The following is a 25,037-nucleotide window of genomic DNA, read 5'->3' as shown; positions in this document are numbered from 1 at the left end:
TGGACCGTACGAGTACCCACCAGTATAGTGACATAGACCACTCATGTGACACTTTCTATATTATTTCATGCACTGTCTTACTAATCTACTATCTTCTTTCATTTGTTTAGTCTACTCCACATATCTGTGACTTAATGGAATAGCTCGATATGGAGCAAAATAAGCACTAGAAGCGGTGGATCGACATGATCATGCGGTGGAAGAGGGAAGCGTACGAACGCTGAGAGTACGAGTAAGAGCAGAAGGAACTACGACTAAAGTGTCAGGAGGAGTAGCTCATGAGGAAGATAACAAAGTAGCGCACTGCGGCTGAAGCACGTGAATCAAAGAGGGAATGGAAGCGGGAGAGGGTCCGTTGCGCTAAGACGGAGGCCCCCGAAGCCCTGCAAAAGAGCAAATATCCTAGGTGCACTCACTAGAGAGCATATATTGTAATCCGGTATTTTTTCATTTTCTAAGGTATGTTAGGATTAGCAGCACCATGATATTATGTTAGTTTTTAGGCGTACCGTACATGTCAATATTTGTTGCTGTCATCTTTTTATGGTTAGGATCCTTTCATGCAGCGACGATAAACCCCATGTCGCATGTAATACTTGTCAGTTTATGTAACATCCGTGTTGGGTTCTATGCTAATAGTGTTTCACAACTACAATTGTTCAAAAAATTAGATTTTGTATCCTACCAATATTACTTTACTAAAAAGTTACTCATATAATTTTACATCAAATAAATAAACAAATATCGACAAATTTATATCGAATCAAAATTTTCAAAACAATAACCACTATCGATAACTATTTGCATAACTAACATTTCTCGTCGAATAATTGCGCACTATTTTTCAAATTACCGTATAAAAAAGTTAAATTAAAAAAATAAAATTCTGCATATCGCCCGTTTAATAGGTGAGTACAACATGTCGCCCACTGAACGAGCGACAGGAAGGTCTCTCCTATTCAGCGGACGAGAACTTGATCTCACCCAATCTTCTTCTCTCCATTTATTTAATTCGTTGACGGTCGGAACCTACGAAATCTCATCCCTCGAATGGATAACGGTAGATTAGACATACTATTTTTTAAAACGGCAATGTATTCTTGAAAATATCAGAGAAATAAAATATATAAAAATATTCAGCTTTGGACTTCCTGCTAGGCTGTGGCCCAACCTGCGTGTACTCTGGCTTTTTCCCTGGAAGTTCCATGGACGACGATCGATGCTACTGCCCCTGCCCTGCTGGCTGCCGGTGGTCAGTTCGCCGTGGGTCTTCGAAGCAATGCTGAGTTGATCCATGCAACCCAACAGGTAAAAGCCAGCTGGGGACGCAGGAACAGGTCAAGCGCACGGAGGGAGGGAGGCGCGGCAACGGCGGGGAGCACAGGGACAGCGGCCAGGAATGGGAGGACGCGCGACCAAGCCGCCCGCTCCGCGCGCGCGACCTGCCACAACACACTCGGGCGACGTCCTAATTACGCAGAGCTCGCACGCGCTATAAAGCCCCGCCCCGGCGTCCCCTCCTCAACCCGAAGCTCCCCGGTTGGCCTCCCCCACCAAACCTCCACCCTACCACACCACAACTAGGGACGTCTTCCATGGCCTCCTGCTAGCTAGACCCGAACTACCACGCAACTCCTCATTACAACCCTTCAAGAGAGCACCACACTAGAGAGCGCCCGCCCACTTGCCTGCCTGCCGTGACCGTGCGTACGTACGTGCTGATCGATCGGCGGCCGGCCGCGGGGTGAATTGAAGTCGAGATGGCGGCGACGATAATGCGTGCGGCCGCCGGCGTGCTGCTGGTTCTGTCGGCGCTCGCCGTGGCGCGGGCCGAGGACCCGTACCTGTTCTTCGAGTGGAAGGTGACGTACGGGACCAAGTCCCTGCTGGGCGTGCCCCAGAAGGTAATCCTCATCAACGGCGAGTTCCCCGGCCCCAGGATCAACTGCTCCTCCAACAACAACATCGTCGTCAACGTCTTCAACGAGCTCGACCAGCCGCTCCTCTTCACCTGGTCCGTGCGTCTGCTCCGATGCCGAAACCAACACAAAAACATTGTGCACGGCACGCACACTGGACGACATATATATATATTACACGCGCGTACGTGCATGCAGGAATGGGATGCAGCACAGGAAGAACTCGTGGATGGACGGTCTGCCGGGCACGCAGTGCCCCATCGCGCCGGGCACTAACTTCACGTACAAGTGGCAGCCCAAGGACCAGATCGGCAGCTTCTTCTACTTCTCGTCCATCGGCATGCAGCGGGCGGCGGGCGGCTACGGGCCCATCAGCGTCGTCAGCCGCCTCCTCATCCCCGTCCCCTTCGACCCGCCGCCACCGGAAAGCGACCACACGGTCCTCATCGGCGACTGGTACACCAAGGACCACGAGGTCATGGCCCGCCTGCTCGACACCGGCCGCAGCATCGGCCGCCCCGCGGGCGTGCTCATCAATGGCAAGGGCGGCAAGGACGCGGCGGACCCGCCCATATTCACCGTGGAGGCCGGCAAGACGTACCGCCTCCGCATCTGCAACACCGGCATCAAGGCGTCTCTCAACTTCCGCATCCAGGGCCACGACATGAAGCTAGTAGAGATGGACGGCTCCCACACCGTGCAGGACATGTACGACTCGCTCGACGTCCACGTCGGCCACTGCTTCTCCGTCCTCGTCGACGCTGACCAGAAGCCCGGCGACTACTACATGGTGGCCTCCACCCGGTTCATCCACGACGCGAGGTCCGCCTCCGCCGTCATCCGCTACGCCGGCTCCAGCACCCCGCCGTCGCCGAACGTGCCCGAGCCCCCGGCCGGCTGGGCCTGGTCCATCAACCAGTGGAGGTCGTTCCGGTGGAACCTGACAGCCAGCGCCGCGCGGCCCAACCCCCAGGGCTCGTACCACTACGGCCAGATCAACATCACCCGTACCATCAAGCTCCGCATCACCCGCGGGCACATCGACGGCAAGCTCCGGTACGGCTTCAACGGCGTCTCCCACGTGGACGCCGACACTCCGTTAAAGCTCGCCGAGTACTTCAACGTCACCGACGGGGTGTTTAAGTACAACCAGATGGCCGACGTGCCGCCCGCCGTGAACGGCCCCCTCCGGGTCATGCCCAACGTCATCACCGCCGAGTTCCGCACCTTCATCGAGGTCATCTTCGAGAACCTCGAGAAGAGCATGGACTCCCTCCACCTCGACGGCTACGCCTTCTTCGCCGTTGGGTACGTACTTCCTCTACTCAATTAAATCACAAGACAACAAAACAGAGTTGCCACGGATGCATGCACGGGCACGGCCAGGCTAGCTGTATGAGCTGATGACTGTGTGCGTGTTCGATCTGTGCTGTCTGCAGGATGGGGCCGGGGAAGTGGTCGCCGGAGCTGAGGAAGACGTACAACCTGCTGGACGCGGTGAGCCGGCACTCGATCCAGGTGTACCCGCGGTCGTGGACGGCCATCATGCTGACGTTCGACAACGCGGGCATGTGGAACATCCGGTCCAACATCTGGGAGCGGCACTACCTCGGGGAGCAGCTCTACATGAGCGTCGTGTCGCCGGCGCGGTCGCTGCGCGACGAGTACAACATGCCGGAGAACGCCCTCCGCTGCGGCAAGGTCGTCGGGCTGCCGCTGCCGCCGTCCTACGCTCCTGCGCGCTAATTAAGGAGGCCCTGTTTTCCCGTTGTGTTCTGATAATCCGTTCGATCTTGAGTTGTTCCTGATAATTTTCTTTTGCTTTGGCGCAATAACCACCGGGGATCATAGACGCTTTCAAACGAGCAAAAACGAAAGAAAAGGTTGGGAAGGAAGGTCGGCGGCTGGTCGGCCGGCCGGGAACGCATGAATGTAATCTCGAGATGCCCTCTCAAATCATTGTAATGGGAGTTATATAACTTTATCTCTATCATTTACTCAAATAATTGCCCTACACCAACAAGGCCTGCGAACCGAGCGGCAGCTCGGTGGTAGGCGCGCCCGTTGTGGCCGCATCCGCTGGGCTCAAATCCGAGCGTCGCACCTTTAGGAGCTGACGAGCCTTGGCTCCTCACGCATGCTCCTAGGCCGCCAGCTTCGATCGGCGGCACCTCTGTTGGCCCATCTTGTGAAAATAAAAGGCCTTACAGATGCATGTTATCGTGTTCTTTGATTACATTTTAAGCTGTTTTAAGGTGCTGCCTGTAAATCGCAGCCGTCTGTTGGTGTTCAAGCTTTGTAGCTAATAATGTAGTTGAATTTTGGACACGTCAAATGATCGAATAACCATAACATATGTGATATATAGTTACTGGTTTTACTCGGTTCCTCATTTGTACCAGCTACAAATTATTTTCAGGTGCGATCTCTTTGCAGCCTTCTAAGTCTTCTAAGTTAAATCCAGTTTGATTGAAAGTGAAAACCAAATCAAGTCATCTCCAACAGCTACTTTAAATTTTCATCTTTAAAAATACTATTACAGTATTCCTTATTTTTTCATCTTCAGCAGCTGCCCATTTCCTACCTTCTACTCCTCTTTTTCTCTCTCCAGATCCGCTGGCAGCCTCTATAAACAGTGTCGGTACAATGTTACTACAGTACTGCTACAGTACCCGATGAGTTTTCCTGCCTCCGGGCCCACTGTCAGCCTCTGTGAGCAGTTGGAGATCAGTTTCTAGTGCTACTGTAGCACTGAATACCTCCGCTGCTGGAGTTGGCCTCAGAGACAAATGAACATCCTCCGTACAGAAGAAGCCCACCAACCAGAGCTGGCCACTGACAAATGGCCCAGTAGCCAACTAGCCACAGCGCATTACATGTGTGACTGTCTATGTGGGCCCACTTGCAAGAGAGCGCTCTAGCATGGCAGGTGCTTAGAACCGTAGCACGCATCAGGATTTTAATTTTGTTTTCCAGTTTTTTTGTTCACCCGTAAAAAGATCAAATTTCAAAAGATTTTATTAAAATTTTATTTATTTTTTCATCATTTGTTTTGTAAGTTCTATATATTAGTGAAAGAAAAATTCAAGAATTAGATATCTCGTTCCTTTTCAAAATTTCGGCGAAATTTTAACGGTGGCACACATTAAGGATACTAAGCAAGACGTTAATCCTGGCACACATTAAGGATACTAAACAAGACGATTAGCTGACTTGGTTAACGTGGGGCGAGGGGCACCACGTCCACGTGGAGGTCGCGTACAGCGAGGTGCCTTTCCACCCCAGCCGCACCGTGCCGTCGTGGTCATCCGCCACCGTGTAGCCCAGCCCCGCTGGGCACGCCCCGGCCACCAGCTGCGCTCGCCGGCCGGTGCCGGCGCGCAGGAACCCGTGCCGGGCGAGCTTCGCCCGCCAGCAGCCGAACTTCCCTCGCCCCCTCCGCGACGGACCGCCCACCGCCAGCACGTTTCCGATCTCCCTGCCGAGCACCCCGTGCTCCACCAGGTGCCTGCTCGCGTCCTCGTCGGCCGGCTGCGACTCGCCCAGGGAGTCGAACAGCACTGAGTAGTGGTGCAGCGCGGAGACGAACCGGTCCAGGAAGTGGCCGTGGTCGTGACCGGCGCTACCATCCCCGGGCGCCCCTAGCTCCTGCTCCACCAGAGTCAGCACCTTCGGCTCCAGCCACCGCACCAGCCGCGTCGTGGCGCCGTCGTCCCCGGCCGCGTCGTACATGGCGTGCCGCAGCCAGTGCACGGCCAGGGCCTCCCCTGGCCTCTTGCTGAGCACGTCCGCCGCCGCGTCGACGTCCCCGGGCCGCTTCGCGATGGCATAGAACTCGAACGGCATGCTCAGCTTGCTAGCCAGACCGGCGAGCTGGTTGCCGGTGTCGTGGAGCACAGAGCCAGACGTGCCGAAGCCTGTCACACGGAGAAACGGTGGGCCGCCTGGCCGGGCCACCAGCGCGGGGAGGAGCGAGAGCCACTGCAGCGCGCCGCCAGGCACGACGTCGAGGTCGACAATGTGGACCATGCGCTTGTCGTGGAACACCTCCAGGATGGCCTGGTTGCACGCCAGGTAGGCGAACCTCTCGAACGGCGTCACGTTGTAGAAGGCCCTGAACGCGGCGTGGATGCCCGGGCACGGTGGCGCCAGGGGTGCGCAGATGCCGAGCCGCGAGCTCATTAGCCGCGCCGCCAAGAACCTTGGCGAAGTAGGCCACGAGCCGCTCGCCGCACGACGACGCGTACGGCGAGGCCATTTGTGACAGCTAGAGGAGCATCCCGTTTGCGTCCGCTAGGTTGCCCACCAACACGGCCACCGCGTACTCCATGAGCAGCGCGATCATCCGCACGCCGCCGTGAGCCTCCTCCTCCGCCCTGGCCGTCGCCGCGCAGCCGTTCCGCTCCTCCACCGAGCCATCGCCTCCTTCGGACCCCTCCTTGCACGTAGCCAACTCATGCTCGCTTGCCTCCGCCACCGGCTCGATGAACTCCGCCATGTCCTCCTTGCCAGTTCAACGGTCACTGGCATGAACATGACCTTGGCGATGAACTGATGATGAGGCAAGAAAGGGTGACCCAGTGGCAGGTTGGCGCCGCCAGAGCTGCCGCGCGCCGTACAGGTGCTGATAATGAAACTGCAACAGGCTTAGAGAATCTTGCATGTCTGAGCCTGTTCCTGCACTCATAAGGTGATCGATGCTCAATCAACTAGGGTAGGTTTTGCTTTTGCATAGTTGGAGAGAAGGGGAGCAAAGAGAGCAATGTCTATATGACTATATATATGTACGGAGTGCCATGGTGTATTGCTAGGTCAAGAAGGTAGTGGCAGCACGTCGCAAAAAAAAAAAAAAAAAAAAAGAAGGTAGTGGCAGCAGCTTCAGAAGAAGTTACACGGCAGGAATCTGTGAAACATCAGCCTGATGATTCTTTGTTCTGCATTCGGATTGGTCTGATCTGTAGGCTTGGCCAGCACTTACAGCTGCTTGGTTTGGTGTTTAATTATCCGGGGCTTAGTAAACTTTGGTAACTGGTTAATTCAGGTGCGGAAGCAGCCATGGGCCAAGCCTTAGGCTAGTCCATTGAAGTTCAGGTGGGTCTAAAAAAATCTATCTTCTTTTGTACAGTAAAATTTAATAGAAATTTAGATCTAAAGTCTAGACTGAAGCCAGGCTGCCATCGGCATGTTTCCGTACAACTAGCTAGTGTCCTTAAGTGTGTATTGTACGTAGAGTCCGGAATGTTCTAGAATATTCAGTGAGGAATTCCTTTTCTTGAATTTTTTGACGGATCAGCAAAGCATGCATCTCTATAGAAAGAAAATACTTGTGCTATCAATTAATACTTACATTGACACTTCAACTTAGAAGCGATCACAAATGTCTTTCTGATGTGTAACTTTTTCCCGTATATTCGTGAGGAATTTTTTCCTCTTTGCTAATTCCTAGAGAGTTATGAATTAATACTATACTACATGTTTGTGTTGAGGAGTACATTTCTATGTGCCGCACACAGAGAAAATCGTGGCCGAACTACTAGAACTCCTTGGATCCTACAAGGAGACAGTGCCAAAAACCAGTCGAATGTAAGAGTACTGCTAGTTTCTAGAGGACTTCTGCACTAGAAAATGCTTATAGTCGCGTTCTTTTTGAAATATATATATACACACATATTGTATATCTATTATGTGTCTAGGTGTACTGTAGTTCACTGTTGCGCTACTCACAAAATAGGTCAGTTATTACAAACATATATAGTCATAACTGGATAACTTATTTAATCGTAATTATGCACTTTTTTGTCATGTGATCGTAACTGGATCACCTCTGCGCACACCTTTAGTTACGATCCAAAAAGCAGTATAGTTATTATCGTAACTGACTTTTTTATTATGTGATTGTAACTCAACTATTTATGCTGTCGTAACTGACTATTTTCTTAGTCGTAACTGTGATCGTAATTGTGTCACATCTGCGCACACCACATTTCCGATCCAAAAAGCAGTATAGATGCTACGTAACTGACTTTTTTTGTCATGTGATCGTAACTCAACTATCTGTGCTATCGTAACTGACTATTTTCTTAGTTGTAACTGGAGGTGACGCAGCAGTAAACTACAATACTTCTCGTAATTATACACTTTTTATCATGTGATCGTAACTCACCTATATGTGTCGTCATAACTGACTAGTTTCTTAGTCATAACTGGGGTGGTGTGAAGGTGGTTGCAGCAACTGAGGGTGACGCAAAGTAGTTCACTGTTTGCGTCTAGGCGCTGAATAGACTCGTCGTGTGTGATATATATATATATAGTCCCAGAGGGTCTCACTTGACTATTGCCTGACGGCGAACAGGCTCTCAGATGTCACCGGCTCGATGAAGGTACCCTGGAAGTTGTTGCAGAAAGTGCCCTGAACTAGGCCCAGGTGTAAATGGCTCCCAGTTATAGCGCCCAGAACCATCAGAAGGCTATCCCTCCGAGGCAAGGGGGAAGCACTTAGCCATGGTGGTCTAGTTGCCTCCATTGGTCTCGGTGACTAGGGCGTACGAGTGAACAAACTCTCCTGGGTCCAAATTAACCTTAGACTTTGGAAGTTTGGGGGTCCGAAAACTGTCTGGGAAGGGCACGACCTGCAAGGGAGAGTCGAAGTCTAAGAGCAGAGCCACCGACGGGCCGACCGAGGCCAATGCTTGGGGGCAATGAGGGGCACAGATGAAACCCTCGCTGGCCTCCGGAGCCTAGGTTGCCACAGTGTCAACCATCCTAAGGGTGGCCTCAGTTGTGACTGTAGCCTGCTGCACAGATCGAAGGGCCACCACATGTGCATGTTGTCTAGTCGTGGTGGCATGTACAGCTACGGCCTCAGATGCAGCCCCTTGGGGTGCCGCAATGCTCTCGCATGTACTGCTGCTGAAAGGCCTCCGAGCCGGCAGGGCCCCCCGCGTTAGCCGCAGTCGGGATCGCGATCATGTCGGTGATGGCAACGAAATCCTCATTTCGCCCGAGTGTGGACTCGTCATCGCCCTCGGTCATGGCGCTAGCGTTGGATAGCGCGTGTTTGGCCGTGGCTGCCACACTGACTTTCACACAGGTGTTGCCATGGAGCCAGCCACTCGGGCTGCCGCTTTGTCAGTCTTCTTCTTGGGTGGCATCCCGCCTCTCTGAGTGATACACCATTCTAAATCCCCATATTCGATGCTAGCTGTTGGTGAAAGAAAATATCTTACACGAACAAGGTGCGGCAAGAGCTTAACTCACTTGAGTGGCTCAAGCTTAGAGAAGTAGTGGAAAAGAAGGAGTGCCAATATTGATCTGAATATTTTTCGCCTTTTGCACCGTGTGCTCATGGTCAGTATTTATATTGCCTTTTATAGTGTAAGGGTACAAGCATGCCCCTAGGAGCAGAGATACAAGCTACAACTATACAATCATGATATAGGGCCAACTTAGTGAAGCACTGCCTAGGACCGAGGCCAAAATATCAGCCTCTCTGATGACATCACCTAATCATGGTGGTAAGTAGTCATAATGCTTGATCAACCGCCGACTACGGCACCAATCTAGTCTGGCATGTTAGGCCTGCCTTGATTAGACCAGGATTAAATGCCAATAACATCGTGGCAAGAAGCCATGTGGCCGATGGAGCCTCCCACCGTTGATCTTTCTGGGTGGCCCCTCGCCTTCCCCAAGCCTCCGAGGGTCCACCTCCTCTAGGGGTTAGTGGCCTCCGGAGGTTCGGGTCCCGAAGACTTGGATCTCCACAATGGCTCTGGAGCTTGAGGCCTCCGAAGGGGTTTTGAGCCTAATGACCTTCGAACTTTAGGCCAGCGGAGCCAAGAGTGTTAGAAGTCCTTGATAGCGACCCCAGCACAAACGATCAAAGGTAGTGCAAGCAATTTATTTGTCGTGTATTTTCTACCCTTTCTGAACTAATAGCTTAGCGTGCTCATGGGTTATGCCGTTATGGACGAGCTCGTCACACCTGTTCCGTGCACGCTAAAGCACAAGTAGACTAAAAGCTGGTAGCTCGGGAGACGCCCTGTACTTAAGTGTAATACTCGATTGCTAAAAATATGAGCTATCGCTGAAAATTAAAGGCTTGCTATATTTGTTTATTTGTTCGGTAAGAGTCGCATGTCCAAATAAAGTTCTGTTCGTTACAAACTCAAGTAATCCATGAGTGGGGTACAGACTTAACCACATCGACATATGCGGTAAGGTGCTGTAGAGACCACGAAAATGTGCAAAACAAAACGTATTTGTGACCGGATGAGTTCCAATTTTCAAAATTATGTTTACATGCTGGTGCTATGCAAGTAGAGTATGACAATTCTCATATCGTGCATGAGAATTGAGACCCTCGAGCTCAGCCAAAATGTGGTATGTGTTAGTACCCAGAAACTAAGTTTGTTGTAATGAAATGAGACTCTTTCCGGCGGTATATTCCTTCTTCCCAACTCAGCTTCACCGCAAGCCCATGTGTGTCACCTCTCCGATACCATTGGTTTCGCTGGAGATGGAGGATATCCTGCCATATTTGAGTCCCTGTCCGACACCGCCTGCCTTCCCCGCCCCTCCATCTTGGGTAATTACCAAAAGGAATCGGTAAACTCACGATTCAGTCGGTAAAGCCCAAAACCATTTCTGATATCGATTCCGATTAGTTTCACTGGTGTATAAACCAGCTGAAAACGGTCGCTCTAATGTCTACCATCTTCACCCCTATCCCACAAGTATCATAACGCCCTAGTTCGGCAGATGGGCAAGTCCGTTATCATCCAATCGTCTTTTCTACTACAGTACCCTGTACTTCGATGAACCACAGTCAGATGATAAACTAAACTGGCATTTTCACCCCAATGTCGTAATTCTACTCCATTCTATAAAGAACTATAGAACTCCTACTTGCTGGCTAAAAGTTTTAAGCCTACTTTCTCTAAAACGTTGCAAGTACCATTTTCCCTGATGCAGCAAAACGACATCCAAAGGTTCCAACTAATGCAGAATATGCGTCCATAGAACATTAGAGAAACGCACCACAGTTCATTCACAAGCCACAGCATGACAACCAAGTCCAGACAGCACTAGAACCCAGTCCATTTGTATGGTTTGGATACAGCAACCTGGATCTAAACACTTTATTCATAGGACCTGATTCCACATATATCACAGACCACCATGAAGTGGAGAACGGCTCACGCGGAACCGAGGAAACGGCCCATCCAAGCAGAGAAGCGAGACCAGGCCAGATCAACGGCTTCCTGGTTCTCATCAGTCAAACCCATTCCCTTCTTCCTCTTCAGGGCCTCCACCGACGTGTTCATGAAGGCATGCGAGCATCCAGGGTATATGTGGACTTCGTATGGTACCCCAGAGGACTTGAGCTTCTCTTCTAGGGACTTAGCCGCCTGAAACATCACGTAAGAGCAGTATTAAATCTCAGATTCAATATACACAGAATATGCTATTCCTGTATTTTTGTTTGTTTGAGTATTTTATCAAGTAGATTGCAAGCACGCCACATGATAAAAAACAACATGGAGATACTGCGTGGAATTGCATTCACACATACTTATATTACTAAGATATACTGAAAAGTATTAATTACTTAACGATGACGAGTATCAGAAAAGTTGCACTGAAAAAGAGTGAGATCTGCCCAGCTGCTGTTTTCCATGAACTACTGGGGGCTACATTAACACCTAAACCAAGGTGGTTATATGCAGATTTCGATGGATGTTGATACTAATAAGTATACATGATGAAGGGAACACCATGACATCAGAAAAATACCCCCCCCCCCCCCCAAAAAAAAAAAACACACACACACACACGCAAAAAGAAGGCGGCGGAAACAGATGGCACGGTGAGAGCATAAATTTGTGGTTCTTTGCTCCAGCTTGGGTCTAGGACAGTAACGAAAAACTGACTTCGTGAAACCTGGTTCACATTGCTCTTGCAGTAATAGACAGGTTCAAGCATTTTGACATAGCATTTGTGATCCTATTATGCCCTGTTAACGTCAGTAGTAAGGTACATGGGGGACAGTGCAACCTCAGGTCTCAACCGGTTCATCACCATTTGTCGAAGGAAATATAGAAAATAACCTGCCTTCTAAATTAAAATGAACTCAGATATTGTCTTAGTAAGGACAACAGTAACAGCTTAGTAGCATACGAATCCATGAAAGCATGCAATGAACCAAAACCAGGAAGGGAAAACATGGATTCGTCATATGTCATAACAACAGAGATGTGACTTATTAAGGATGGCCTTACAGTGACATCCGAAAATCCAATAAAACTGTCATGCTCCCCAAAATGAGCCTGGATAGGCGCCTTAGCCTTAGAAGGATCAGCAAGCTCAGAAGATGGTGTTCCATAGAAAGCAGCAACAGCATCAACTTCTGGGACTAAAACTCCACTTGCAATTGATAAAGCACCTCCCATGCAATAGCCAGTAACACCAACCTGATTGCAGAAAAGGCGGCAAAAGAAGGTTATCAACTAATCATTAGGCTATTGACACAAACCTGCATTGTTTTCAACAGAACATATGGAAGATGTACGTACGTTGCTATGCACAGTCAATCACTATAGGATAATTATGCTCTGTATATGTTATAACTTTATTCTTTGCGCTAGTTAGAGTACTCACTACTCTATAGCAAAAATGGGTAGTACTCACTATCCTATAGCATAAATGGGTATAAAACTTTTTCCATCTTGCTAATTAGTCTTTCAGGAGCAGACGGTTCCTGCAAACTTTCAGGCACATCAAGCCCAACTTATTAAAACAATCTTAATTTTTTTATCCTAATTTCTTCATTAAAAATTTGAACTAATCATTGCTCACTAACCACTATTGAAACTTTCCTACTTACCATAGTTAGGCAATTTTTGGGCGCATTAATTAGGTTGATCCAACAATGATTTGGATTATCATAAAATAATGCCTGACTCAATTTACCTTAGAACATAGATACAATTCTTCAGCATATTATTAGGAAATTTTGTTTGTTTCTCCACGTGGGCCCAAACTGATTAGGGCATCTCATAATTTTCAGGACAATATAAACATCCCAAATAGAAGTTTAATTTATTGTTACAAATCAAAATCAACTTTATTCATTTTATGCATAGTGATCTTAATTGCATTGCAAACGTCCACTCATGCTCCTGTCAATATCTATCAATCCAAAAGTCATACTGTAATGGTGGTTGTTTATTGGAGGGAGGAGAGGACGGAGATGGCGACCATGGAGGTCACTGGAGGCTATGGTGGGTGGCGGCTAGGGTTTTGGGCGCAAGGAGCTGGCTCGTGAGAGAGAGAGAGGGCGAGGGTCGGCCAGCGGCTTGCTTATCTCTTTATTGATGGTTTGCCTCTCTTTATATAGAGAGGCTAATTTGGTCTCTAAGTAATCTATTACAATTTTGAAAGTTCTAAAAACCCCTAATCTACTTAACAGCCAAGAAACGGTGTGGACCCGGCCGCTGCTACAGTACCCACGGTACTGTTTGTGTGCGTGACAAAGATGGAGGTGTTGGTGACATCCACATCATTTGTTCCACCAAGATCAATCGGCTGACAGAGATGGAGGTGTTGGTGACATCCACATCATTTGTTCCACCAAGATCAATCGGCCATGTATTGGTGTGGCTGCCGGTGTACACAGGAACGCGACAAGCGACAACAAAAGCATCCATGCAACTTGGAGCGGATGTTGGAGTAGCGATGCCCAGCTTAGTGTTGATGAAGTTGTAGGTGCTGGAGGAACTAGCAACTCCCACCATCATTACATTGTAGACAGTTGCGGCTACACCTTGGAGCACCATGCCATGGAGCAGGGCGACGTTGGTCTTGCCTGCAGCAACTTCATGGCCTACTACTGCCGGTACCGTGTGGTCTGGATCATTATTGATGAAATCGCGATCAACCACGATGAAGAGGTGTTTGCAATCATGATTGTCGCTAATCCCCTCATCGCACTGAGGGCAAAGGTTGATATACCACCTCTCCATAATCTCCTTCCTAGTGAGGCACTTGATTGGTGACAGTCTTATGGGGTCGGCATTTGGAGATGCCCTAGGGCCTCCTGCCCTAGGCGTGATCTCCAAATCAGCCGCATGTGGCAAACGAGAGTTTGCGGCTGCTGAAGTGTCATAAGCCTCGGTCAGGGACGCCGTGACCACGGACACCACAAAATCCTGTGTAGCGACCGTGTGTTCCTCCTGAACACTAGATGCTGCCATAATAATAGGTTCTTTGTTGTGCGCGATCTGACCATCTGTAGAGAAAATTTTTAGGTCATGGGAGAGAGCAGATGGTACGACGAAGCCTAAGGAAAGGAAGTCTCTGGTCACATCCTCCGCAGATTCTGGAGAAGCAGATGAGACGACGTCGTGCTTGTCGAAGAAAATGTCGTGGAGGACAGCGTCGATGCCGACGGAGAAGTCGTCGGCGAGCACACCTAGGGAGACATGGGCAGCACCACTTGGCATCGAGATAGGGTGGAAGATCGGCGTAGAGGGAAAGCTGATGTTCGACGTGTAGGCGATGTTGCAAGAGTGTTCATCTGCCGGTGGTCGTCGAGAAGTGTTGGTCATGACCTCTGATGAAGCTGTTGATGATGGGATGATAGCATCTGGCAGAATGACTGTTGTCGGCGGTAAAGCAACCTGCTGCTGATCATCCTTGTTGGTATAGGCATCTGAGGCTAGCGATCGGCACGGTAAGGGGGAAGAAAGCTTAGGCGCCTCCTTTGGATCCGAGGAATGTTGAGGACGGTGAACAACTCATCGATACATTGTCGGCATTCACAACGAAATTCCTCAAATTACCTACAAAGATCCCGTGATGAAGGCGTAGGATCGGCGACGAATGGAGCATGAAGATCGGAGGAAATCAGAGCCCATAGTACTGTTCACGCGATGAACAGTATCACGGTTACTGTTCACGTGAGGAACATGCCCGCTTTGTCGTTGTCGAGGTCGATGCAGTCTTTGCGATCGCATCTGCGTATGTAGATCTTGAGTTGACTGCAGGATCAATCCCTACGACGAAATCCATAACGTCAGAGTGGTCTCTAATACCAGATGTAATGGTGGTTGTTTATTAGAGGGATGAGAGAAGGGGGATAGCGACCACAGAGGTCGTCGACAGGTATGGTGGACGGTGGCTAGGGTTTTGGGCGCAAGGAGCCAAAGGCGTGAGAGAGAGGGCGAGGGTCGGCCAGGCACCAGACGCCTGAACGCAAGAAGCGCTTCCTTTCTAAATTCTTGTTTATCTCTTTATTGATGATTTTTCTCTTTTTATATAGAGAGGCTAACTTGGCCCCTAAATAATTTATTACAATTTGAAAAGTTATGAAAAACCCTAATCTACTTAACGGCCAAGAAACAACGTGGACCCGACCGCCGCTATAGTACCCACAAGTGGCCTTTTGGGCCAACCGGTCTTATTGGGCCATAGCCTAGATCTTGACCCATGACACATATATTAAGGGCCTGTTTGGTTGCCGGCGGATGGGGCGGGCCAAGCCTGCACGTGCAGGCACGCACGTTAAGATGCATGGCTGCACGCATGAGCCTGTCCCGAGCGATGCAAAATCACTATTGCAGCCTGGCTCCTAGGATCCGTTTCTCCCGAGCCAGGCTGCGCTAATGATGGTATTAGCATATAATTAGTGAGTATTAACTCATATTAGTACATTTTAAATTGGATTAAGGCTTAATATGATAAATGAAGTACTGTAAAGTGTCTTTACGCAAAATAAACATCATGTTAACACTTGTTTTTTTAATTTCAATCCTATACAACATATACTCATGCGGGCAACCAAACATAATCTCTTCTCAACCAGACTAAGCATATGCAGTCAACCAAACAAATAGCACTGCATGCACACAGCCTGACTCAAATGAGCCTAGCTCACTAGATACAAGTCAGGCTAGACCATGCCTAGCTAACTGAATGTGGTGTGATGAAGGCTTCAACAGAAGATAACATAAGAGACTTGAGTCTCTTTCCGGAATATGGTTAAGTAAACGTCTGACATTTTAGTAATTCCTTCACAACTGCCAAAATCTAACACCTTTAGATGGCCATGCCAGTAAATTGTATGACTAATCTACTCTTATTCATCCAGTGCATTTGTTAAGAGAACATGCAGAGGAGATATCTTTCCAATTAAGATAAGAGTAAAAACAACAGGGTTAAAACTGACAAACAACAGAGTGCATTGTAAGACTAATATATTGCTATCCTTCCAGCGTATTGGAGACTTTGGAGCTCAATACCATAAGAGAGCCAATTGTGCTTCTCTGACAAGAAAAGGACCCTAGTATCGTACAGTGATAGATTCTCAACGGGATAGTAGTAGTTAATCGAAACAGTTTCCCAGTAACTTATATAAAGACAAACAACTCCTACCTTGGGGGATCCATTTGTCTTGAGCCATTTAACTGAAGCCTGAATATCCTTGACTGCACCCTGCCAGTCCAGACCTTCCATAAGATGTTGTGCCTCAGCAACATCGAGAGCAACTTTCCCACGGTACAAACTGAGAAGGCAAAATGACGTCAAGAAATCAAGTGCTTGACAAAGTAACAATATTGTGAGCAACAGTTGGCATCTTATGAAGCATTCATTTTTTATTACTGAAGTGATAAAATTGAAAGCAACACAAGATACGATCATACTCTGGAATAAGTGCTCTGTATCCTCCACCAAGTTGGGAAATGTGGACCGCGTGATTCTTTATCTCATAGTCAACTCCCCACCACTCTTGCAAAACCACAATTCCAGGAGCATTTTCTTTGCCAACAACATAGGCATCAAAAGTCTACAGATAACAGATTAAATTGGAATATAAGATAACAGATCAAAGCTAGAAAATCATATTTGTAGTAAACAAAAAAATCTTGGTGGTCCCTTTCTTCAGTTAAAGCTGTATTACATGATTTATGTTTTTGGCTATCATAAATTCCCTGTTGCCAATAGAAGAAAAACTTCCCAAATTACCATCCTTGGTTGGCATATTGCCTGATACCAAGGTAGATACAGTATATGTTGTGCATCGGGGAAACTTCCACAGAATACAAACCGACTTTTGCTCGCGTAGTCCAAGAAAGTGAAAGCATCACCATCTAGCATTACTTTTATTGTGCAAACTAGGAACAAGATAACTAGGTACAAAACTGCAAGGTTGCTGCACATGTCTCCAAAACAAAAATTAAGCTCGTTACACTGTGCACAGCTAATTATCTGGCCAAGATCCCACCTCCCATATTTTCAGCATTTATATTCGGATCCCTATCCCCAGAAAAGTTATAACTTCAGAAGAATTTCCAGAGCACAAAATTCAGAAATTTTTCTAGGATGTAGCAAGTCAATTCTTTAAATAAATCTGGGAAAATCTATCGAAGTTATTCCACTTCCATCATCTATCAAGCGTATCTATATGGCTACATTTCGAAGTCATTCCACTCCTAAGAAAATGTATTCCATTAAACTCGGTGAAAGGTAATAAATCCTTGGTCAAATCCCTAAAACAGTAATGGCATCCATTACAATTTCAAACTATCTTGAAGTAAGAATGGACATGGTGTTTTCAACATTGTTGTCATATACTCCGTTGTTTTACGGCGATGTGAAAACCATAGAGCAACGTTGAAAACGTAAATATTCCATGGCAATACAAAGATAACAAAAGAAACACACATGTAATAGAAAAACTGAAAATAGACAAGGTGAAAAATGGCGATTCTATAAAATTGCACCAAACAGGACTCTCTATATTTTTTTAGTTAGTCAAACCACCCCTTTAAGTAAACATAATATAAGCAAAAAAAAAGGTCGAACAAATATTACAAATTCCAATTAAATTGATTTTTCTTGGTACTGCGTTGATTCCCCGTCGGCTACTTTGTCGACATCACAATCACATGTCACGCCCTTTGTTACTAAAAAACGTCTTGTGAAAAAGAAGAAAAAATATAAAAGAGTAAACAAAACTAAAAGAGAAAGCGGAGCATCCAAGGAAATAAAGCCAAAGTTGAAGAGGAAAAGAAAAGGAAGGAATAAAACAAAAATTCATACAAATAAAAGCAAAATTCAATATCATCTCGTTGGATTGAATTAGGTGAAACCGCATCGTCCATAAATGAGATAGCCCATCCAAAAGTACTATACAGGTATCACAACAGAACGATCATTCCAGCTTCAAATCGAACGAAGTAATCTCTTACATCGGGGAAAGAAAGACTGAAAATAAAATCCCTACAAACGGGAGCTAACCCTCGCAATCTTCGTGAAATGCGAGCCAAATTCAAAAAGATAGTGGCTAGACAGAACGGAGGACGCGCAGAAAAACCCTAGAAAAGCCCTGCGAGCCGACGGGTTTTGCGAGAGGAGAGGAGAGGAGACGGGCGGGAGGGGAGGGGAGGGGAGGGAGAGCAGCTGACGTACGGTGTCCTCACGCTGGATCTGGATCTTCTGGAAGGGGGAGGCGGCGGAGGCCATGGCGGCGCGGAGCTGGAGGCCGGAGCGGCGGACGAGAGGGGAGCGCGAGGTGGAGTGGAAGGCGGAGGAGGCGCGTCGCAGCAGGTGCGCTGTGGCCATCTTGTGCGTTGCTCCACCGCACCAAATCTAAGCTAATTTTTGGGTGGGGTGCGACCGTGACAGTGTGACAGCGACGCCACCTACCCTCTCGGTGGGGCTCACTCGCCAGTGGCCATACGTGTCACCGTGTGCTTGGAGCCCTGCACGGTAATATCTCTAGCAAGTACTGTTAGAATTAATGTGTTTAGAAAATCAAGTTCGTCTGGAGATTGTATTAGTATAGGTAAGTTGATGTATGTACGTGGAAGGCTAGAATGTTATTAATTGGCCAGTTATTGTATATGTATCGTATAGAAGTTCTATGAGTTCACGGAATACATAATAGTCTATCAAGTCTGACGCATGCTTTCGTGTGTTAGTTGTTGCAAACGAGGTAGAGTCCAGATATAAGTCGGATAACTTGTGCTAGCCGGTTATACTAGTTTGCATGGAGTCTAGTTCGTAGGCGAGTCGGAGTCTATATGTGTGGTACTTGGAGCCATATAAATAGAGCTCGGGGGTCCTGAGATATATGACTGAAGTTAGAGAAAGGACATGAGTTAATAGAGTCGAAAAATTGCCCCAAACTATCATTTGTTTTGCTTTCATCAAATCGTCAAGTTCCAGCTTTGTTTTATCGATGGGAAGTTCACGACTCGTGAGTAGTTGGTCAACCATGTGGTCGAGCTCGTACTCGGCGGACGCGTGCTCGAGCATAGCACGTACTACTTGTCGCTGGGGTGGTCGGATTTTACTGGTCGCTCGCGTGGTCGAGGAAAGTGAGCTGATCGAGGCGCGTGGCCCTAGGTGTCGAAAACCAACGATTGGTATCAGAGCCTATTAAGATGTAGAAGATGATGCTATCGCGAGGTCAGTGCTACGTCGAGGAGCGGCTACACCGTCGGCATGGCATCATCGAGGAAGGGTGGCACGAGGTGATTCGCAGAGACTGGATCATGGTTGTGGGCTGACAGTGGTGGTATAGAGTCTAGCGCGTGGGCTAGGCACGTATAGACCGGCAGTGTTCAATTTTTCGCGAGGAGTCCAAGCCAGACGGGCGACACGTGTCATCAGGCGTTGGTAGCTGGTATGCACACGGCTGGCTAGGGTGGTTCATGTCTTGATGCGACTCAGTGAGTCCTGGTCGGACATGTCCATGAGGATAAGTCAATGCGCAGAATCACACGTGGGGGCTTGGTGGAGTCCAGGCGTATCTGGTGCAGACTCTAGGTGCAAGGCGAGAACAGACCAGAGCCTAGGTGAAGATTAGAGCTGAGATTCGTCGAGAAGCTCGAAAGTACTCGGTTAAGTACTCACTAAGCTCGAATCTACTCGATACTACTCGACGAACAATTCAACAAGTTTGCAAATACTAAAAAAGTACTCGGCGAGCTAATAGTACTCAGGAGATACATACTTCGAGAAGCTAGGAAATCTGTTGTGTGCAGTTGATGAATAGTAGAGGTAGCGAACCAACATCAGCGACAATGTCTGGATTAGGAGTGCCGGCAAAAGAGAGTTCACTGGTGTCACTACACTATTTAATGCTTACGGGGAGCAACTACACAATTAAGATTAAGGTGTTCATGCATGCACAAGGCGTTTGGGACGCTATCGATCACGATGACCCGAAGGAGAAGGTAGTCGCTAAGTGTGTATCGGTGATGGTGGTGGCCATCGAAGATTCCTCTGTGGTGGTGAAGACGGATACATGGGTTCAGCGCAACATGAAAGGTGAGGTTGTGTTGCAAACTCAGTCATCCCAAATCAAGTATGGTCTGGTGGTGTCGATAGAGAAACAAAGAACGAGAGCACATAGAAGCTCCAGGAGTCTGGTTATGATGAGTTAGTTGAGTGCCGAAGCTCTGCGTGTGTTTGTGTTGTTTTTTAGGTTTCTCTACGGTAAACTAGGCGCAAGAAAGCGTGAACAATTGGAAGTGCTTAAGCTCCGATCAAAGTCTCAATCGTCGTCAAGTTGTGTCACTGGCGAGAAGACAATTGAAGCTTAGGTAAAGATGAGTGACGGACATCAAGATTTTGGAGTGCATGAAGAGAACAAGATTAAGGGGTGATTGTTAGAATTAATCTTGTTTTGGTGTGTTTAGGAAATCAAGGTCATCTAGAGATTGTATTAGTATAGGCAAGTTAATGCATGCACGTAGAAAGCTATGATGTTATTGGTTGGCCAGTTGTTGTATACGTACTCATATAGAAGGTCTACAAGTTCATGGAATATACGACAGTCGATCAAGTCCGAGTCATATGCTTGTGTGTGTTAGTTAATGCAAACGAGTCAGTCCAAATACAAGTCGGATAACTTGTGCTGGCCAGTTATACTAGTTTTCATGGAGTCTAGGTCGTAGGTGAGTCGGAGTCTGTATGCGTGGTACTCTAGGCCATATAAGCAGAGCTTTGGTCCTAAGATGTATGACGGAAGTTAGAGAAAGGACGTGAGTTAATAGAATCGAAAAATTGCCCCAAACTATCGATATGTTTTGCTTTCATCGAATCGTCAAGTTCCAGCCTTGTTTTCTCGTTGGGAAGTTTGTGACTCGCGAGTAGCTGGTCGACCACATGGTCGAGCTTGAAGTCGGCGGATGCGTGCTTGAGCACAACACGTACTACTGGTCGCTGGGGTGGTCAGATTTGCTGGTTGCTCGCGTGGTCGAGGAGCGTGAGCTGGTCGAGGCGCGTGGTCCTGGGTGCCGAAAACCAACAAGTACTTAAAAAGTTGTACCTATAATATTATTATAGTATCCCTTAATACTATCAAAGTAGTTTCTATTTTTTTTTATCTCCAATAGCTACCCTATTTCCTATATTTCATTACCCTCCTCCTCCATTCAGACCCACAGTCATCCTCTGTGAACATGGTTGAGAGAGGAGAGAGAGTACCTCAAATTTGAGGTACTCACCCCCCACCCACAATACTATAGAACTAGATGTCGCCTCTGCTAGAGTACGATGAGAGGTAGCAGATGTGGCAAAAGTACCTGCTATAGTGATGCAGGTGGCATTTGCTATCTCTACTGGAGATGGACTTACGCTGTTTCTGGTTCTAGATCACTCTGGTAGTCTGGTACGTGTCCCTTTTGGCAGATGCTAGTTGAATACTGTGTGTTGCAACGAGAGTCAAATATTTTCAAGAGATAATATACTTAGCTGCGCGGAGCTAATACAAAATAACACATCCTTGTAACTTGTCTATACATATTTGGATAAAATAAGATAACAAAAAAATTAGCAATATTTCTAAAAGATCGAGTTGATGCCAAATTTGTGACGTTGCCCCCTTGGCGTAGTTTAGAAGAAAATGAAAAAAAATTGTCAAGCGACCGGCAGTATATATTTCCCTTATTGAATCAAATTGAACTGAACCAAAAATACATATATATCAGTAACAAGGCAGGCAAAAACCCAAAGGGAAACATCGTAGGGAAATGAAATCACACGATGAGTAACAGAGCGCCTACATCGATGTTGGTTGGGTGCTGCTACGCTGCTCACCTACCAGTTGCTAGCCTACCGGACACTACCAATGTGCATCCTAGCAGCTGTCCGCTAGTTCTATGCATGCCTCCATGTTTTGTGTTGCCATCACCATCCAATATGCCCTCACACATAGGCACTGTCCGCAGCCATCTGCCCTCCTAGAATTGAAACGCAATGGCACTAGTCTTTTAGCCTTACAACACAGTCGTCAAGCTGACTGGAGAGGCAACGCCCTCGCCAATGCTACAAAATCAAGAAAATTAACACACAAGAATTGCCGCAAAATAAAAGGGAAAGATTAGCATCCAAGAATTCTAGCAGTAAAAAAGATTAGCACAATGGCACATCCCACCTTGACCAAACTCATATTGGTAAATACATTTCCCAGCATGTGGATCAAAGCTGGGCAGGATCTTCGCATATTGCGTCAGCAATTAAAAATGACAATTCATCTTTCATCACATCAATTATATAATTAACACAGTGTACACTATGGATGAGAAACAACAAAAAAGAATTAAGAGCCTAGGGCTATCATACCGCTTTTGGTTCAGCTGTTAACTCCAAATTGTATAGCCTAACAATTCTTCAAGAAGCAAACAAATTCTCTTTCCATAATTGCTACCACGACATCCCGCAAGCTTGCAAGACCAATGCAAAAAGTAGCAGAGATTAACAAAAGTAGCTAAGAAGAAACTGAAAAACAAATATTTCAGTTCGTTGCTTCCTAGCCATACCATCAAATTGGAACTCCATATAAGTGTTTCATGCAGCTTTTGTAGTTCTTTTCACTACTATAGAATCCATTTAGCGAGACGTCTCTGTACAGACGGATCTATGAAGCTGTCTGTACAAAAGGTGTCACATACGGCTCCAAACTAGAACCATCTGAGAAAAATAATAACGAGCACTTATAACAAAGTGGGACGCTACAGTACAGACGGTTCTAAACTAGAACAGTCTATATTATTAGTACAGACTATTATGGTTTGTAACTATCTGTACTGTTACTTTTTGTCCAAATGGTTCTAATTTAGAACCGTCTACACTATTGATAGTAATAGTATAGATAATTCTAAATTAGAACTGTTTGTATATAAAGAAATAGTACATATGGTTCTAAAACTACAATTGCCTGTACTATTGGTATTAATAGTACAAACGGTTTCAAATTAGAACCGTCTGTATAAAAAAGAACAGTACAGACGGTTCTAAACTTAGAACCGTCCAAACTAGTGTCCCACTTATTTTGAGTGCATATCTTATATTGATTATTTTATACAATAGTCAGCAATGAACGACAGGTGAGACGGTAAGAAATGTTCACGCAAGGTTAGAGGTTGCGTGTTCGACTCCTAGAAAACGAACTCGTGGTATTTTACGTGAAAAATCTTGTGACTACCGACCACACCCATGTAATAATATAAGGGGTTGGTGTGGGTAGAAAAAATATATTTTTAATTTTTTTAGCTCCAAAAACCCAGTACGGACGATTCCAATAATGTGCCGTCTGTACAAATAATTGGTACAGACGATTCAAAAATTATATGTACAAATCTAATTTGTATAGACTCTTGTTCACAGACGGTTCAAAAAAGTGTCCCGCACGAAATTTTCAAACCATCTGTACAAATCATTTTTCTACTCGTGTTTTTTTAATAAGTACATGCTTCAGAATCTGTTTTCAATTGATGCTTCAGAATATTGGACAACACTGAGGAAATCAACTTCAAATGGCACAAGCTCATGATCTCTCTATCCCATATTTGAGCTTAGGATCTCTCCATGAGCTTCTAATTACAACATTTTTCCAAGAACCATCAAATAAATTGTTTGGACGCGAGAAATCCATCTAAAATTTCTTAGCCCGGGGTGTAAGGGTGCGGGTGTGCCAGTGTACCTAAGTACACAAAATAAACAAAGAAATATAAGGAACACATATTTTATTCATATTTTTGATAAATACAAATACAGGTTCCCATCTGTATATGTGCACTCCATAGCCTATTGGCGATGATCCGACTTAGGCAACGTGGCCTTCTGGTTCCCAGGATCTCAAAAGACTCCTAGTTAATTACCTGTGCTTGTGCTGGTGAAGCCAGTTGGAGAACCTCCGATTAAGCTGCGTACATGGTCATCTTCTTCGGTCTTCGCTCCGCATTCTTCATGCATGTGATGGTGTAAATGGTGTAGATGGGGCGCCAACGTCATCCATGGCCTCGTCGGTCCATGAGCCGGTTGTGGCGCAGCCGATGCATTGGCCTACACCCACCCTTATTGTTTGGTCTCATCGGTCATGAACATCACGTAGTCGTAGTAGATGGAAGATCATGCATGGTGACGCTCAGCTTGTCCAATTTGATGACTTGGCAGTGTCGTCGGGATGGGAGGAAAGTGAGAGGAAATTGGTGTAGATAAGCGGTGCGCGCAGGCTAGGGAACACCGTCAGTGAAAGCATGTACACTCCAATGCTCAGCTTCACGATCTGCGTACGTGTATGCATGCATGCACCAATGCACCTAAGTGCACTAGCTGACCTCCAGGTCGTGCGTGACATCCAGCAGCCAGCGTGATGACGTTGGGGTCTCGGTGAATGACGCAACATCTCGGCAGCCTCGACATCGTCCACCACAATCTTGATGGCACCGTAGCTCCACAGATTGTGGCGAAGTGTTTGGCTTCATCTCGGCGACCACTCCACTGGATGGTAGCGTCTTATACTCAGAGATGAACACGACAACAGACCGGACACTGCATCTCAACATATCACGAATGGTCGTCATAGCGAAGCGCTTCTCCCTATGCGAGGGCGAACTCCAAGTGTGCCTCTACAAGTTGTTGTGGTGGCTGCATGGTGATAGCGTAGATGTCCTTCACTGCATGTACGGACATTTGGGTGTCTGTCGATCGATGATATGCGGCTTGACTTACAACACCGACTAATGTACCCAAACGACATCTCCTGTGGCAGGCTTGGAGGTCTTAGCTATGGCGTCTGGGGTAATAGGAGCTGGCCACCCATCCATG

The 25,037-nt window shown here is 47.0% G+C and overlaps 3 protein-coding genes across 3 annotated transcripts; 1 reads left to right on the top strand and 2 right to left on the bottom strand.

Moving 5' to 3' along the window:
• Positions 1–1,615: 1,615 nt before the first annotated feature.
• LOC133929843 (L-ascorbate oxidase homolog) lies at positions 1,616–3,857 on the top strand. The gene is made up of 3 exons (XM_062376601.1): positions 1,616–2,014; positions 2,118–3,227; positions 3,359–3,857. Exons 1-3 carry the CDS (start codon positions 1,761–1,763, stop codon positions 3,663–3,665), a joined length of 1,671 nt encoding a protein of 556 aa, XP_062232585.1. The 5' UTR covers positions 1,616–1,760; the 3' UTR covers positions 3,666–3,857.
• Positions 3,858–5,123: 1,266 nt separating this feature from the next.
• Positions 5,124–6,101, bottom strand: LOC133928141 (protein SCARECROW-like). The gene has a single exon (XM_062374401.1). The coding sequence runs from the start codon at positions 6,099–6,101 to the stop codon at positions 5,124–5,126; it is 978 nt and encodes a 325-aa protein (XP_062230385.1).
• Positions 6,102–10,941: 4,840 nt separating this feature from the next.
• LOC133929096 (uncharacterized) lies at positions 10,942–18,560 on the bottom strand. The gene is made up of 5 exons (XM_062375697.1): positions 18,387–18,560; positions 16,619–16,761; positions 16,350–16,479; positions 12,197–12,388; positions 10,942–11,326 (listed from the first exon to the last, which is right to left on the bottom strand). Exons 1-5 carry the CDS (start codon positions 18,537–18,539, stop codon positions 11,114–11,116), a joined length of 831 nt encoding a protein of 276 aa, XP_062231681.1. The 5' UTR covers positions 18,540–18,560; the 3' UTR covers positions 10,942–11,113.
• Positions 18,561–25,037: the final 6,477 nt, after the last annotated feature.

This window comes from Phragmites australis, chromosome 9 (genome assembly GCF_958298935.1).
Source record: "Phragmites australis chromosome 9, lpPhrAust1.1, whole genome shotgun sequence".
NCBI lineage: Eukaryota > Viridiplantae > Streptophyta > Magnoliopsida > Poales > Poaceae > Phragmites > Phragmites australis.
This window is presented reverse-complemented; position numbering and strand designations above follow the sequence as displayed.

Excerpts from the sequence above, each read along its gene's own strand:
- LOC133929843 (XM_062376601.1), top strand. The coding sequence starts at position 1,761 with ATGGCGGCGACGATAATGCGTGCGGCCGCCGGCGTGCTGCTGGTTCTG. Across the intron at positions 2,015-2,117 it reads CAGCCGCTCCTCTTCACCTG|GAATGGGATGCAGCACAGGA; the intron begins GTCCGTGCGTCT and ends ACGTGCATGCAG. Across the intron at positions 3,228-3,358 it reads TACGCCTTCTTCGCCGTTGG|GATGGGGCCGGGGAAGTGGT; the intron begins GTACGTACTTCC and ends TGCTGTCTGCAG.
- LOC133928141 (XM_062374401.1), bottom strand. The coding sequence starts at position 6,101 with ATGAGCTCGCGGCTCGGCATCTGCGCACCCCTGGCGCCACCGTGCCCG.
- LOC133929096 (XM_062375697.1), bottom strand. The coding sequence starts at position 18,539 with ATGGCCACAGCGCACCTGCTGCGACGCGCCTCCTCCGCCTTCCACTCC. Across the intron at positions 16,762-18,386 it reads AGATCCAGCGTGAGGACACC|ACTTTTGATGCCTATGTTGT; the intron begins GTACGTCAGCTG and ends TGTTATCTGTAG. Across the intron at positions 11,327-12,196 it reads TTGGATTTTCGGATGTCACT|GCGGCTAAGTCCCTAGAAGA; the intron begins GTAAGGCCATCC and ends GTGATGTTTCAG.